Source organism: Coprinopsis cinerea, assembly GCF_000182895.1.
Source record: "Coprinopsis cinerea okayama7#130 chromosome 11 map unlocalized cont3.11, whole genome shotgun sequence".
In the NCBI taxonomy this organism is placed as follows: domain Eukaryota; kingdom Fungi; phylum Basidiomycota; class Agaricomycetes; order Agaricales; family Psathyrellaceae; genus Coprinopsis; species Coprinopsis cinerea.
In genome coordinates, this window is record NW_003307534.1 from 1,168,018 (window position 1) to 1,182,158 (window position 14,141).

Consider the following 14,141-nt stretch of genomic DNA (forward strand, 5'->3'; position numbering starts at 1 on the left):
TACCAGGGGTTAACCCGGGCTTTGGAAGTGGACCCCACCTGTGGTTTGACCCTACGCGGAACCTGACAGGCTTTCCGCATGGGTTGAGGTTTAGATCCTCCAATTTACAGCTTGTTTTGAAGTTTACAGGTCTGGGAATCACGACCCATATCTGACCCAAAACTAGTATACGGGCCAATGCATATGCATGGCAGTGACTCAGCTTAAATAAGGCTCCGCTGGAAACACTTTCACTCAAACGTTTCAGAAAATGTCAGACTTTGCTTAGATACATACAATCAATGATTTTCTTCCAGCTTTTTGAAGTACTTTGAGATCAAAGTCAGTGGTTATGTCACCTTCATAGTAGCCTTCATCCTTTCTAGCCATACCATCGTGGTACCAAATCCTGTTACATCGGTTCACAAAGCGGCAATGACCATTCACTTTCACAGTCAAAGTTTCACTAGGAATAATCTTTTTACCTTCCATGACAAAACTTAACAGGACCGGTACTGAAAAGACTTCTGTAATCTTGACTATCGTTCTATTTTTACACTTCTTACACATTGCCTTTCTTGGTTCTCTTATCCGGCCTTGTTGCTCTACTGTCCCATAATAGCCATTTGTCTTGCCATATAAACTGTCATGGTCAGTACCAACACCTAGCACATGTTTGATAAACAATTCCACAAGAACATTGAAGAATTTTGCAGCTGCTATGGGGTTACTTAGACAAAGTTTTTCCCTCTGCTTGGAGGTCAAGATTTCAGGCCCCTCATACCAAGCATCAGAAACTGGAAATAATTCCAGCGACCGTCTTAAGCCATCAACATGGTTCAAGGAAGCGTTCGACCAGAGCTTGTCCTGCGGGCGAGTAAGTTGGTTACTTACAGATATCATTCTATACCTACAGCTGACTGGGATATGAAGGTAACCGGAGCAGGTTCAATAACTGTGTTGGTGTTACCACCCGACTCCGTTGAAGCACTTGCAGCACCAGTGGGTCTTTTCAGGAGAAACAGGAGCTCCGACGACCTAGATGTCTGTCAAGCAAACACTATCTAGCTAAGGTGGTCTACTCTAAGACTTTACCAGGTAGAGAGTTATGTGAGGCTAACTAGTGGCTATGTCAGGGCTCGTGCAACCGCCGGGTCTCGATACGTACGACTACACCCTTCCTATACCCTCAACACCATTCGATATTATTATTCATATTTTCTTTTATATATTTTATTTGTTACACCCACTTCATTTCAGCCCGCCGGTTCCTCTCTTGACTTTGACGCGCAACGTTCGCGGAGCGTGGGAAAGGTCACGACTGGCGCGCGCGCGCGGCCTCGCGGCTATGCCGGAACTCTCGGATCCGCCGGATAATCTTGTGGACTTTAGGCGCGCGCTGGGCAAGCTGTCAAACGGGTTTCGTATTGTGTATTCGAAGTATGTCTGTATTCTGTCATTCTTCTATCCCTTGTTCCGCCGTGGTCGTTATTCTTCTTGCTTCTATTTCTTTACACTTGATTTCCAGTTTGCTCAGATGACTTTTTCGTACAAACATTCTTGCCTGGATTTTATCCGCCGGGTTACGATTGGTCGTCGTAGTTGTTCTCGAGTACTCTAGATTTCCTTGTGTATTATTTCGTCTTTCTTGTTCTGATTCTCGACTTATTCTTTCTCTCTTGGACTTCGTCATTTCGTCTCGATTCGCCCGTAGATTCCCCGCCGGTAGTTACTATAAGTACTATCTCAATTTGTAGTAGGTACCTCATCCAGAATCTCGACTAGGTTCATACCCCTCGAATCTCTCAGTCTAAGTTCCTCAGTAAACTCTCTCCCTCATCGCCTTCGACCGTCGAGCCCTAGCTCCAGTCGTCCCTCACTCTCGTCTCTCCACCGGAAGGTGTATCCGTCTGGTCCTTCGGCCTAGCCAGCCTTGGGAGCCGTGACGAAGGGTACACGTTCTTATAACGTGAGACCAAGGCTACCCTCCGCTCTCCTACGTCCTCCTCTTCTCTCTCTCTGTATCCGACCCTGACAGGCTAACTACAAGAGTTGTGACGAACTCTGTCATCTATTCCAAGGCCAGGGAGGGCCAGTATTTATAGTTTACAGGAAGCGTGACAGATGTGATATAAACTACATAAATATGGGAAGGTGTGACGGGTGAGTAAGTGAATGAGTCATCATGAGCAATAATGACGCAATATGGTCACTTCAGTCACCTATGGAAGCCTATCACGAAGATCATATTAATTTCTTCGCTTCCAAGGGTCATGTGACCCCCCTTCCCAGGAAGCTTCCAGCCCCTTCCCACCCCAAAAGAATTCCAGGAAATTCCACCACCAATCCACTTCCAGCGTCCGCTTCCACTTTGGAACTTCCAGTAGACCAAACAAAGGGTATCCACTTCCAGTTCCATTCCAGTTCCATTCCAGCCATCAAATGTGATGCACTCCAAAATTGATGGGAAGCCAACCTGGAAGCTCCAAAATATTACCATTTTCCGGAAACAATAAACATACATGATCAAATCAAATTCTGATTGACAATGAGTATGACATCATTTGTTCCTGTTCCTGATTATCATGACATCATGGTGCCTGATGATGTCAATCATTGATATCATTGATTGACTTCCATCATCAGAAAGCCAATCTTATCTTAATTAGTATGATGTCATCCTTTCCCTCCCCCAGTATTTCATTCATACCTCTCTCATTTCTTCACTTTTTTCAGGAGTTCTTTTTGATTCATTTACTATTACTACATTGGAAACTCTCTATTACATTTAAAAACCAATAGAAACCAGTCTTAATACTGAAAAAGCGAAAATAATAGTCTTATTCCTGATTTTGTCCCTCTTTTGTGTAGTATTTCAATAGTACCTCTCCCAATTTCTGATGTAATTGCACCAACTCTGCTGTAGAGCCTTAAGGAAGGTTTAAAGACTTGTTATATTAATCTGCCTCTTCCAAAAACACCATATTTTTGCTGTTTTAATGTGATACCTGCAGTTTATTACTTTTACAAAAGCATTGTAATGAGACTGAGAGATATATCCAATACATCTTATTGACTTTTTGGAAAGGTATAAAGTAAAGCAAATAGTGAAATCACTAAAATGCGATTTTATCCATGTATTTCGCATTTTCCAGTATGTTCCACTTCTCATAAATTTTATTGAACGGTACCATCAAAGAGAAGGCATTTAACGCTTTTTGAAACAGTTTGAATCTCGGAAATCGGCCCAGTAGAAGCAGAGATATGGTCTGAAAACTCCGACATAATGGAGTGCATGTCAACATTGATGCAACATCACTTGGATCATCTGGTGAAAACATGGTATATCTGCCATATCTCCGGACACACTGGGTCATTTCTCAAGCGGTCTTTTGGGTTCAGTAGCTATGAATCAAGGCTTTGAATCTGTATATTTTGTATGGGACAATATACATAATGAAATAGGTGAAAATGCGAAAAACATTGAAATTTACTGGGTATATGGAGAAGTTAATGGTGAGTCTTGGAGAGGTTGCATCATTATTCCAAGCTGATGAAACAGGTTTATACAACTGTATAGAGAGTCTTCTGGGCTTTATATCATGTAGTTAAAGAGTCTAATGTTGTTTTCTCAACTTCATCCTATTGGTGCGCATTTTTGCATGTTTTTGTAATTCTTGGTGGGGTAAAGTCTATTTATCAAGGGAAAAGTGCATTAGTATATGTGTGGACATATTTCTAGATTATTTCAATGAAGATTCCAAGAAGAAAGGTGAAGAAATGAGGAAGATATATCCATATTCTCCACCAAAAATGTGTCATAATAGTGTCAATGCTTGAAAAGGTCGAATTTTGAATATCTATTCATCATTGAGTATATACAAATATAATATATACCTGTAGCCACACAGCGTATCAGGAGAAAATACGCCGCGCCGTATTTCGAGCATCTTTCGTCATTTGCCCGCAATTTGACTATAATACGCGGACCCAAAATATGCTTGTAGCACTTTCTAGCTATTTTCCATAAATTACTTGTAAACATCACATTGGCATGTTATATAGTACTCTTGAAATTTGCTACATGCTCTATGGTGAAATACGCTCGTGAAACACCTGTAAAGTGCCCATCAGCGGAGTTTGAACGAACTTGGAGTGCTTTGGTTCGCCCTCAACTGCCCGCTATCACTCTTCCTCCCTAGCCCCCACGTTACTATCCTCACGCCCGCTCATTCTGGCGCTGGGCAATATGTCCAAACGAGCACGACGCGACTACGGTTTCCGCAGCCCGAAAACTCCCATCAAAGTCGAGAGATTGTCGTCCCCGCCAGACCAGCTGCACCAGCGCCATCGCGAATCCCCACACAATCGACCTGAGGGGGGTGCAGATGCCTTCGAGCGAGACTTCGAGACTCAGGATAGCTTCGCCCAGTCGCTCTCACCAGGTTTCTGGACTAACAGATGTGCAGCAAGTCCGGTCTCGCAAAACAGCCTTGCTGAATCAACCACCGTTGGTGTTCAGTCCCCACGGCAGAAGTCAGTCTCGCAATCTGTCGGCGTCAACGTTGAAACCCAATCTCAATACCCGTGGTGGCACCCTACCTACCAAACCTCTCCCAGCACAGCTAGCGGTCCGGCACTGTCTGCCAGTTCTCCGAGGCCTCGAGACACCGACATCAGGACCTGGTGCCCATTCTGTGTCCCATCTCGCCAACGAATCATTGCCAGCTTGACGGAGGACCCCACTGCCTCGTGCTGCAGGGACCATTACAGCCAGATGAGCTTCCAGGTACAAATGTCATTGCTCCAGCTCGACACTAGGATCAAGGCCGCCGACGCTCACAAGGCAGCACTTCTTGCCGAGCGAGACACTTACTACGCCCTCCTTGGACATCCTCGCGACTGATAAATGTTAAAGCCCCTTCCCTTGTTCAACGCTTGCACAGACACTCCAGGATTTCGTTCTTTTCCATCTTCGATTTGTAGATCACGCATTATTCAGTCATTTTACCCACCCATTCATTTTGTATGCATTAACCTGTAGATCCTTTGTAGACTAGCCACGTATTATCGATATCCTTTTGCTCAGGAACACCGATCTGAATGAATCTGCAACGTTGGAATCCCAAGCACAGAGCTTGAGGCGGCGTGTCGTGACGCGCTCGCGACTTTGCTAGCGCGCTTCTGTCAGCAACCACCACATCGACATCCGACGTCCTCCATTCCCGCTCTTCAAGCTTCGCCTTCCACCTTGGACGGATGTCCCTGAATGAGGTTATTCTCTGCGACTGTGCAAATTGCTACCAGGATGACGAAGACTACCGATGGATGTCCAGGAAAGCAGTTAACAAGCACCGGGAGCGTTACGGCCGTGGCCCTTCCTCCACCTCACTTCCACCTGCCCCGCCACCTCCCAGCTCAGCACCAAGAGAAGGGTCAACTCAACGTGTTCCGTCACCCAATCTGCATGAAGAAAACTCTCGACTCTCTGATGAACACCCCTTCAACGATGATTTGGATGACTGGAATCACTCATCACCTGCTTGTGACCAACGTGGAAGGGACGGGCCGTATTTCCCCAACAACGAAGAAGAGGAGGATGATCAACTTGGGGGCCTTCGCGAGGGCGAAAGGAGGAAGGTGAACGAGGAGGAGGTGGAGGAGGAGGAGGAAATGATCAACCCTAACCGACCGCCCGATACAACCTGGGGGCCTGCATTCAATTTCAGCAACATGGAGAGCACTGAAGACAATGAGAAACCCCGCTCGCAAGCCCCAGCCTATCACGGACATCGCAAGGAGCTGCCCCACATCCGAATGGCTTACCTGCAGGCTGTTCTCAACAACGTCACTGGACACCTGCCTGTTCGTCTCACAAACTCAAATCTCGCCTCCACAATCGACATGTTTGAGGTTGCCGGCACTTTACCTGACCTTCCTGTGCCAGCCAGAACACTCCAAAGCGCCAAACGACGGCTGGGAATCGACCCTGACGAGTACATCATTCAGTTTGCTGCCTGTCCCAAGTGCTGGAAGCACTACACGCCGAAGCAGATGCAACACCTCGAGTCTCCCGCATGTACCGTGGAGGGCTGCCCTGGGACTGTCTACGACACTTATCTCAACGCCGAGAAGAAGGAGAAGCGTCGGCCTGTGATGATCATCCCCCATGTTCCCCTCCTTGTTGCGCTCCAGTCAATCTTGGGAAGGAAGGGGATGCGAGAGATGATACGGGATAGCCGTGGCCAACCGTTGGATCAGAACAGCGACCCCAACTTCGTGATGTCCGACATGCACGATGGTACGATGTGGCAGGAACTTCGCACCCATGTCCATCGCCAAGTTGGGAACCACGGGACAGTACAGGACTTGGATGAGCATGGGGGAGAAGGCAGGCGGTTAACAGAGCACCGCTTTGGCCTCCATCTTGTGGTCAACATTGACTGGTACGTGCAGATTTAAATTGGTGCTTATGCAGTCAGGTTTCACTAACTTTTCTTTTTGTACTAGGTTTGGTGCGCTTAAGCGACCACATTCGACAGGCCCCATCTATATCTCCATTGCAGACCTACCTCGAGAGCTCCGATTTCTGCAACGCAATGTCATCTGTACTGCCATAACACCGGGTCCCAATGAGCCAACAACCGAACAGCTCAATCATGTTATGGAGCTTACCGTGCGTGACGCTATGCGCTTAAAACAGGGTAAGAATCTCAACAACTGTCCCATAGCAATCCAAAGACTGACCTGTCGCTTTTAGGAGTGCGTATGGAAATGTGGAATGACACGGACACCGAAGTGATCGAAGAAGATGTGTATGCCGACTTTCTGTGCGACAACTGTGACACGCCAGGCGCTCGTAAATTTGCAGGATTTGCGGGCCACACTGCCGACCTCCACCCCTGTCCTTGGTGTGATTGTACAAGCCTGGATTTTAGCGAAGACAAGGGATACGACACTTATTCATTTACCTCGAAGAACGACAGTACTCTCCTCAAGCAAAAGTTTTATTCTCGGAACTCGTCGTCTGCCCGTCAGGCCACCATTCTAGAAGATCACGGTGTTCGCTGGGCAATGTTCGATGCCCTTCCAGGCTGGAAGCCTGCAACCCAGACGGTGTTGGATTTCATGCACGCCATCTATCTTGGCGTTGTTGCATGGCTGTTCACCCGCCTCCTTTTTGGTGCTCACATGTTTCCTGGGCAATTGAAACGGCGCTTTGAGAATGTAATTAATGGTATTCAATGGCCCAGTCATGCTACAAGACTTCCGAAAAATGTAAGTCTTTTGTTCTTGTTACCCCAATTCATCATGCTCAACGTTACTCAAGCTTGGGGAAAACCCGTCCCTTAAGAAGGCCGATGAATGGCGCCGCCTCCTGACGGTCACGCCACCCGTACTTTGGTATGCCTGGATGGACCCCGACGGCACTATTCCAGACACAGAACCCCCCCTCCCACCAAATGCAACCCTCAAAACTGCTCACTCGCGCAAGCGAGCAAGCTTGTATGTAATTATCCTCCTTTTGTGCGCCGCCATCCGCCTTCTTTCAACAAGAACCATCTCCATGTCACAAGCGGAGACTGGTCAAGCCTACCTCTCATCGTACTGCATCAAGATGCTTCATTTAGGAGCAAAACTTTCGCCAAACCACCACTTTGCCATGCACCTCGCCACGATGATCAAACGATTCGGTCCTGTTTACGCGTGGTGGCTGTTTGCCTTCGAACGCTTTAACGGCTTACTCGAGAAGGTTAACACCAATGGCCATGATGGTGGACGGATAGAGCTCACCCTCCTTCGTAACTGGGTTCAAGCCCATCTCCTTTACAACCTGCTCATTCACCTTCCGGATGACACCCCTCAGAAGGAACGCGACCTCATTGATCAGCTGGTCAAGGCTGAAGCAGATCGAGGGGGAATGGCCGTTGAGATCGCTATGTTTGCAGCTGAGGCCTCGAACGAACGCGTCCGGCTCCCCAAACAGCTCCCCAAGTCCCCCATCGACATCCACAGTGTTCGGCTTTCCCCAGATGGCCATGATGGGACCTCGGCACACGATTTGCTGTTCGCCTACTGCCAGAAACTATGGCCTGACGTCAATCTTCGCCGCCAGTTTACGGCCAATATCCAACCAGGATCGGTTCCGTTTGTAGGCAATACTGTCGCTCGTCGATTGGCCTACATCAAAAAGGATGGCATTCGCTTTGGGTGTAAGTCCAATACTCGTTCGCAGGCTGATTCATTTGCTTTCATAGCCAGGAATGGTGCTCGTGCTCCTGTATCAATTGAAGACATCTGGCTGCTCCATATCCCTGAAACCAACAAACCGGCCCACGTCTGCCTACTTGTCAGACCTTTCGACATTGACCCAGCCATTCTTGTCCCTTGGAGAGCGTTGTGAGTTCCGAGCCTCGAGGTGTTCACGAAATCTGTCCTAACCTCCAAACAGTGCTTCCCTTCTTGGTATCTATACCTCTGTCGCAAACAAGTATATCAAATACGAGGTCATTCCCGCAACATCTATCGACTGTGCGTTGGCTCTGGTTCCTATACCATTCAACGATGGGAGAGAATTATGGGTATCGGTTTCATTTGATCGGGTAAGTCAAGTAACGACTGTGTAGTAGGCTGTGTGTATGCTAACGGGTCCCTAACTAGGTATCTACTGAGCCAGAGGAAGAGTTTGAGGGATAATACATAACCATACGCAAACATATTCAATAGAATTAACCTTCCCAATCTCCATCCATCTCGTTCTGATCGTTGCTCGGCTCTTCTTCAACCTCTTCAACCATTTCGCTCGCTTTCGTCTTTCCCTTCCCTCCCTTGCTTTTATCCTTCCCCTTCGTCTTACGTCGCTTTGCAGGCGTCTTGCTTTTCAGCTCAGCCTTTGCCGCCCTCTTCTTTGCCCTGAACTCTCCCTTCTTCGCCTCCAACTCCTCCGGATCGTGCTCATCGCCCCACAGCTTTCCATTGTCCGCAATCCTGTCTGGCACATCGTACTCTGGATGCTCCACCAGATAAGCAGGGTCGATCATCCAACGTCGAAATCTGTTTTCTATTTTCCGAGCTTGCGCGGGAGGAGTGTCCTTGACCTCGCCTTTGACGCGTCGGGTGTACTTCGTCGACCACGGAATCACAACAGCGTCGACTTCGTCCAGGAACTCTTGGAACTAGAGGGAAGGTCAGAGTCTTTCCTGTCTGTGGCATGTTGCAGTATACTCACCAGTCGAGAACGGTGTTTTGGCGGTCGCGCCACGTACACATTTTCGACAACAACACCATCATCATTGACCTTATCCTCGTCATCGGACATCAAGTGCTTCTTCAGTCCCGACAGGTACTTCTGGTCCTTGAAACGATTGCCATCCGGAAGGGCATTAAATTTTGCAATGCGGTACTTGAGTTTCTAATAACAGTGACCCATGTAAGTCCGGTCTCTTCGCTACCAGTCCTAACAGAATCACTTACCCCTTCAGCGCGATTCAAGAACATGTTACGGGTCATGTTCCCTCCAGGTGCGGTTTCCTGTCGCCCGTCGGTCCCCTTCCAGATCCTCTGCAACCGGTCAAGCTTCTTCACAAACTTCTCCTCAAGATCACACATGAAAATGCTGCTGAGGAGCTTTCCTGCCAGCGGATAGTACGTCTCCCCAAATTCCTTGCAGTGGTTGGCGAGCACTTGACACACCCGAGCGTTATGCTGATGCTTGTGAAGGTCGATGTCTTTGTCCCTCCCTCTTTTCGCTTGAGGCGCCCAGTAGACCCGTACTTGACGCACGTCTTGCGAACCTGGAAGCAATGGAAGCTCCTCGGTAGAATTGGGGTCATACGAGGGTGGCAAGTCGGCTTTCTTGGAGAGGGAAGTTGCCCCAAAGAATCGTCGAAAGGTAGCGGCAACAACGTTCTAGAAAACAAAGCAAACTAGGTGAGTGGTCAGGCACGAGAATGGATTTTGACTCGCATTGATATGACTGCTCTTCATCGCCTTTTTACTCCGTATGGCCTCGGGGGTCAACTCCACGACAGGAGCGCAATCCGACTCGTCTTCCGAACCACTATCGGTGCTTTCATCAGCTGATTCAGGGCTGCTGTCGTCGTCGATATCCTCTCTCGAGTCCGGCTTAGCTTTCCCACCTCGTCCTGATGCCAACCACCCTTCAAACTCCTGGACCTTGCCATCAAGGTGCTCGTTCTGGGCAATGATCGCCTCCAGTCCAGCATGCAACCAATCCACCTTCTCCCGGAGCGATCGATTCTCGTGCTCGAGCGCATGAATATGTTGCCGGACCTCAATGGCTTCACGTACGACACTTGCTGCAGATAGCTTGCTGGTGGGTGTTGGCATCTGAACATGGTAGGGATCTTGCGGCAATGGGGGTGGAAGTGGGGTGACTGGGAACGGAGGACGAGACCGCTTTAGCGGAGGGACAGGCTGGGTGGGTGGTGGTGGAGGAGGAGGAGGAGGAGGAGGGGAAGGAGGGAGATGTCCATCAAGTTGAGCTCCAGACCTGCCGGAGGCAGTTGCCGCCACTGTGGAAGGTGAGAACCCTGATCCAATGCCACCGCTGAACGAGGTTAACAGCGTGTTCGCAGCCATCAGGGTTTGCGCGTCGATCCCATTGTTGAAACTGCCAGACGGCGTTATCGGTTGGGATGAGGGAGGGGTAAGAGGCTTTGGGGCAGAGAGGACCAGCCCGTTGGAGCGCAGTGTGTCGTTGGGTAATAGTCCTTGCCCCTGGGATGAATCAGTTTAGCTGACAGCATCCCGACAGGTCACATTAGCATCGCCCTTACGGAATATGTTGCTGAGAGCAGCGTGGGGTCGATGACATTCTGAAACGGCATGGCCATCGTGGTAGCGCTGGATACGGCACACACCATCAGCCTCGCAACGTGTTAATGCGACTGATATACACACCGATTGATGGGTATAATGGCGGTTGGTTCAGTGGGTGATGATTTGGATGCGGGCCTGCCGCTGGACAAAGGAGTGTGGGTTGGGCGCGTAGAAGCTTGGGGACTTGGTTGGAAGTTGAGAAAGAGGAGGAAGAGCCGTGTACCTACGCGAGACGCGCGTTTTGTCGGGCGTGGTGTCTCAGATTTCAAATATACGTTGAATTCGCGAGGATTTCCCCGCCCAATTTGTGAGCTATTATTAGAAACAAGCACTGACAGCCCTCGCCAAAGCCTCAAGTGCATTCCATGCTATATTGTATAAAACGCCTTGAGGCGAATTTCAAGTTGTTTTATATGGCGACTTCTACGCTAATTCCGGGTGTATTCGTCCCAGTTGACCGTAATGTGCAACCAGACGTATTCCGTTCAACTTATGGGTCAATTTTGATCATATTACGAAATTTCACTGAAATCAACCTCGAGCTGATTTTGGGCCTGATACGCTGTGCCAATGATGGTTCACACTTGAATCAAAAAGAATTACTCAAAAAAGCGAAGAAATGAGTGAGATATGGATGAAATACTGGTGGAGGAGAAGGATGACATCACACTAATTAAGATAAGATTGGCTTTTGATGATGGAAGTTAATCAATGATATCAATGATTGACATCATCAGGCACCATGATGTCATGATAATCAGGAACAGGAACAAATGATGTCATACTCATTGTCAATCAGAATTTGATTTGATCATGTATGTTTATTGTTTCCGGAAAATGGTAATATTTTGGAGCTTCCAGGTTGGCTTCCCATCAATTTTGGAGTGCATCACATTTGATGGCTGGAATGGAACTGGAATGGAACTGGAAGTGGATACCCTTTGTTTGGTCTACTGGAAGTTCCAAAGTGGAAGCGGACGCTGGAAGTGGATTGGTGGTGGAATTTCCTGGAATTCTTTTGGGGTGGGAAGGGGCTGGAAGCTTCCTGGGAAGGGGGGTCACATGACCCTTGGAAGCGAAGAAATTAATATGATCTTCGTGATAGGCTTCCATAGGTGACTGAAGTGATATGGTGCGGGTATTAGCACCTGCTCATGTGACGTTCCAGAATGTTCTACACTAGAATGTTCTAGAGTGTTCTGGACCAAGTCTCACTAATCTAATCTAATCTACGATGTAATCTACAGATAAGATAAGATAAGTTCAACAATGTCTATCCCTGGCTTGACAGTGAAGATGACAAGATGGTCCTGATTGTGGAGTTACCTGGGATCAAGGGTGTTCGTCGCAATGCCTTGCTCATAGCTGGTGCAGAAAAGAAACCTGGTTCACTACCCAACCCAACACTTCAGGCCCTGGCGACACCGAGCTTTGCGCATTATGTTACCTTCCTGGTCGTGATTGCTCAATGCTGGTGCTCTTGGACATCTAGTCCCGATGCAACGCTCCGATTTTACTCTTTTTGTCGAGGGTTTCAGGCGGTGCGTCTCTCTTCATTACTCTTGAATTGGGTCTAACGTGTGGCAATAGTAAGATTATGGAGGCGGTACGAGATGAAAGATGCGCTGCTATCAGGTTAGGCCTTAAGGGCATCCGTTCCTTTATGAAAGACGAACTTTTTGTCAACTCCGCTGCCAAACGTACAATGGATATACTGGCATGTACGGTAGAAACAGTTACCAGCATCCTGATCCTCCTCCCCCTCCCAAACCCGGAAACCCGCATGTCCATATCTCCAGAACGACGGCGACGTGCACTGTCACCTTTGGCACATCTGTACACGCAAGGTTCAGCTTCAAAACGCGCCCAAAAACAAAGAGAGCGCACCAGAAATGCCTGAGATCTGCATGCCTTCCTCTTCCTCCCAAAACAGAAAACCCGCAGGCGGATATCTCCCGAACGACAGTGACGTACATTGTTGTTTTGGGCACGTCAATACTCTCAGACTTCAGCTTTAAAACTCGCCTAATATCTTGTAAAACGCACCAGATCTCGCCCAGGTAGCCATGACCTCCTCCTTCCCCTTGAACTTCCAAACCCGGAAACCCGCAGGCGGATATCTCCAGAACGATGGCGATGTGCACCGCCATTTTTTATACGTCTGTACGCGCCAATGTTAGCTTCAAAACACGCCCAAGAACACAGAAGACGCACCAGAACTTCCCGAGATCTGCATCCCTTCCTCCTCCTCCCAAACCCGAAAACCCACATGTCAATATCTCTGTAACGACGGCAATGTGCAACGTCATTTTTTGTACCTCTATACACGCAATTGTCAGCTTCAAAACGCGCCTAAGATCTTGCAAAACGCACAGTATATGATTGAGATACAAATTATTTATTGACCCGTCACCCACTTCTCCCCCTGTTACCTCCTAAGTCCGGGGCCCATTACCTCCACCACCTGTTGGCTAACTGTTGGACAGGCTGGTAATGCAATACTAGGTGGTTCAGCAATTAAAACAAGTGTTACGAATTCCGCCCCTATCTTTTCTCTTCGCGTCCTTTCTCTATCACATGACTCACTTTCTTGTTCACATGATCCCTTTCTTTATCTCGTGACTGTTTTATCAGTTAATTCTTCTTACTGCTGCGGCGCAGCCTTCTTTGACTCTTTATGACTCCTTCTTGCTGCGGCGCAGCCACTCTCTATTGTTCTCTAATTTATCTCTGCTGCGCTCCGCAGTAACCTGTGCTCGCACAGCCTTCTTCTCTGACTTCTCTTGACTCATATTCACGTAGCTAGATAGGTATATAAGCTCTGTAGATACCTCTCTTGTTCCTTAGCTAGTTCTCGTGAATCATACCCACTTCTCCTCTTCTCTCGAACTCGCTCTAGTCGTCTTAAGACAATACCTCTTGTGAGGCACTCTTAGACGCCTATATTCTCGAACTCGCCTCGGAATCACGACTCTACGGTTGACGTGCATGCTCACTCGAGTTCGCGTCCCTTGACTGTAACAGAAGAACTAGCTCCAACACATTGTCATCCGTATCTACGGGTGACAACCCCATCGACCACACAGAATTCCCACATACTCGGCATCTGATCCCCCGGAACAATTCCCTACACCACCGTGGCACCGCCATTTGTCGACCCAGTAGCCACCCTAATTGCCTCAATCACCTGGATCTCAGTCAACCACACCCAGAGGACATCTCCGAGGGCTTACCCCAAGCTCAACCAGACCATCAACACCATCTTTACTAGCGGTTAACCAATCGCTCCCTGAAGAAGAAGAAGACAACAAAGTACAAGG

The 14,141-nt window shown here is 48.2% G+C and overlaps 5 protein-coding genes across 5 annotated transcripts; 3 read left to right on the forward strand and 2 right to left on the reverse strand.

Moving 5' to 3' along the window:
• Nucleotides 1-813: 813 nt before the first annotated feature.
• Nucleotides 814-1,356, forward strand: CC1G_10907 (hypothetical protein; the record flags this gene model as incomplete). The annotated part of the gene is made up of 3 exons (XM_001838992.2): nt 814-856; nt 896-981; nt 1,240-1,356. The coding sequence occupies 3 exons, from the start codon at nt 814-816 to the stop codon at nt 1,354-1,356; spliced, it is 246 nt and encodes an 81-aa protein (XP_001839044.2).
• A 2,872-nt stretch (nt 1,357-4,228) lies between these two features.
• CC1G_10906 (hypothetical protein) lies at nt 4,229-4,885 on the forward strand (the record flags this gene model as incomplete). The annotated part of the gene is made up of 1 exon (XM_001838991.1): nt 4,229-4,885. One exon carries the CDS (start codon nt 4,229-4,231, stop codon nt 4,883-4,885), a length of 657 nt encoding a protein of 218 aa, XP_001839043.1.
• Nucleotides 4,886-5,238: 353 nt separating this feature from the next.
• On the forward strand, nt 5,239-8,676 carry CC1G_10905 (hypothetical protein; the record flags this gene model as incomplete). Its single annotated transcript, XM_001838990.2, has 7 exons — nt 5,239-6,425; nt 6,490-6,683; nt 6,740-7,257; nt 7,310-8,192; nt 8,238-8,379; nt 8,432-8,582; nt 8,641-8,676. The coding sequence occupies 7 exons, from the start codon at nt 5,239-5,241 to the stop codon at nt 8,674-8,676; spliced, it is 3,111 nt and encodes a 1,036-aa protein (XP_001839042.2).
• A 32-nt stretch (nt 8,677-8,708) lies between these two features.
• On the reverse strand, nt 8,709-10,835 carry CC1G_10904 (hypothetical protein; the record flags this gene model as incomplete). The annotated part of the gene is made up of 5 exons (XM_001838989.2): nt 8,709-9,155; nt 9,209-9,391; nt 9,454-9,888; nt 10,006-10,719; nt 10,779-10,835. The coding sequence occupies 5 exons, from the start codon at nt 10,833-10,835 to the stop codon at nt 8,709-8,711; spliced, it is 1,836 nt and encodes a 611-aa protein (XP_001839041.2).
• A 1,722-nt stretch (nt 10,836-12,557) lies between these two features.
• Nucleotides 12,558-14,083, reverse strand: CC1G_10903 (hypothetical protein; the record flags this gene model as incomplete). Its single annotated transcript, XM_001838988.2, has 8 exons — nt 12,558-12,655; nt 12,868-12,982; nt 13,036-13,141; nt 13,277-13,308; nt 13,408-13,443; nt 13,584-13,623; nt 13,693-13,716; nt 14,055-14,083. 8 exons carry the CDS (start codon nt 14,081-14,083, stop codon nt 12,558-12,560), a joined length of 480 nt encoding a protein of 159 aa, XP_001839040.2.
• Between the last annotated feature and the right edge of the window lie 58 nt (nt 14,084-14,141).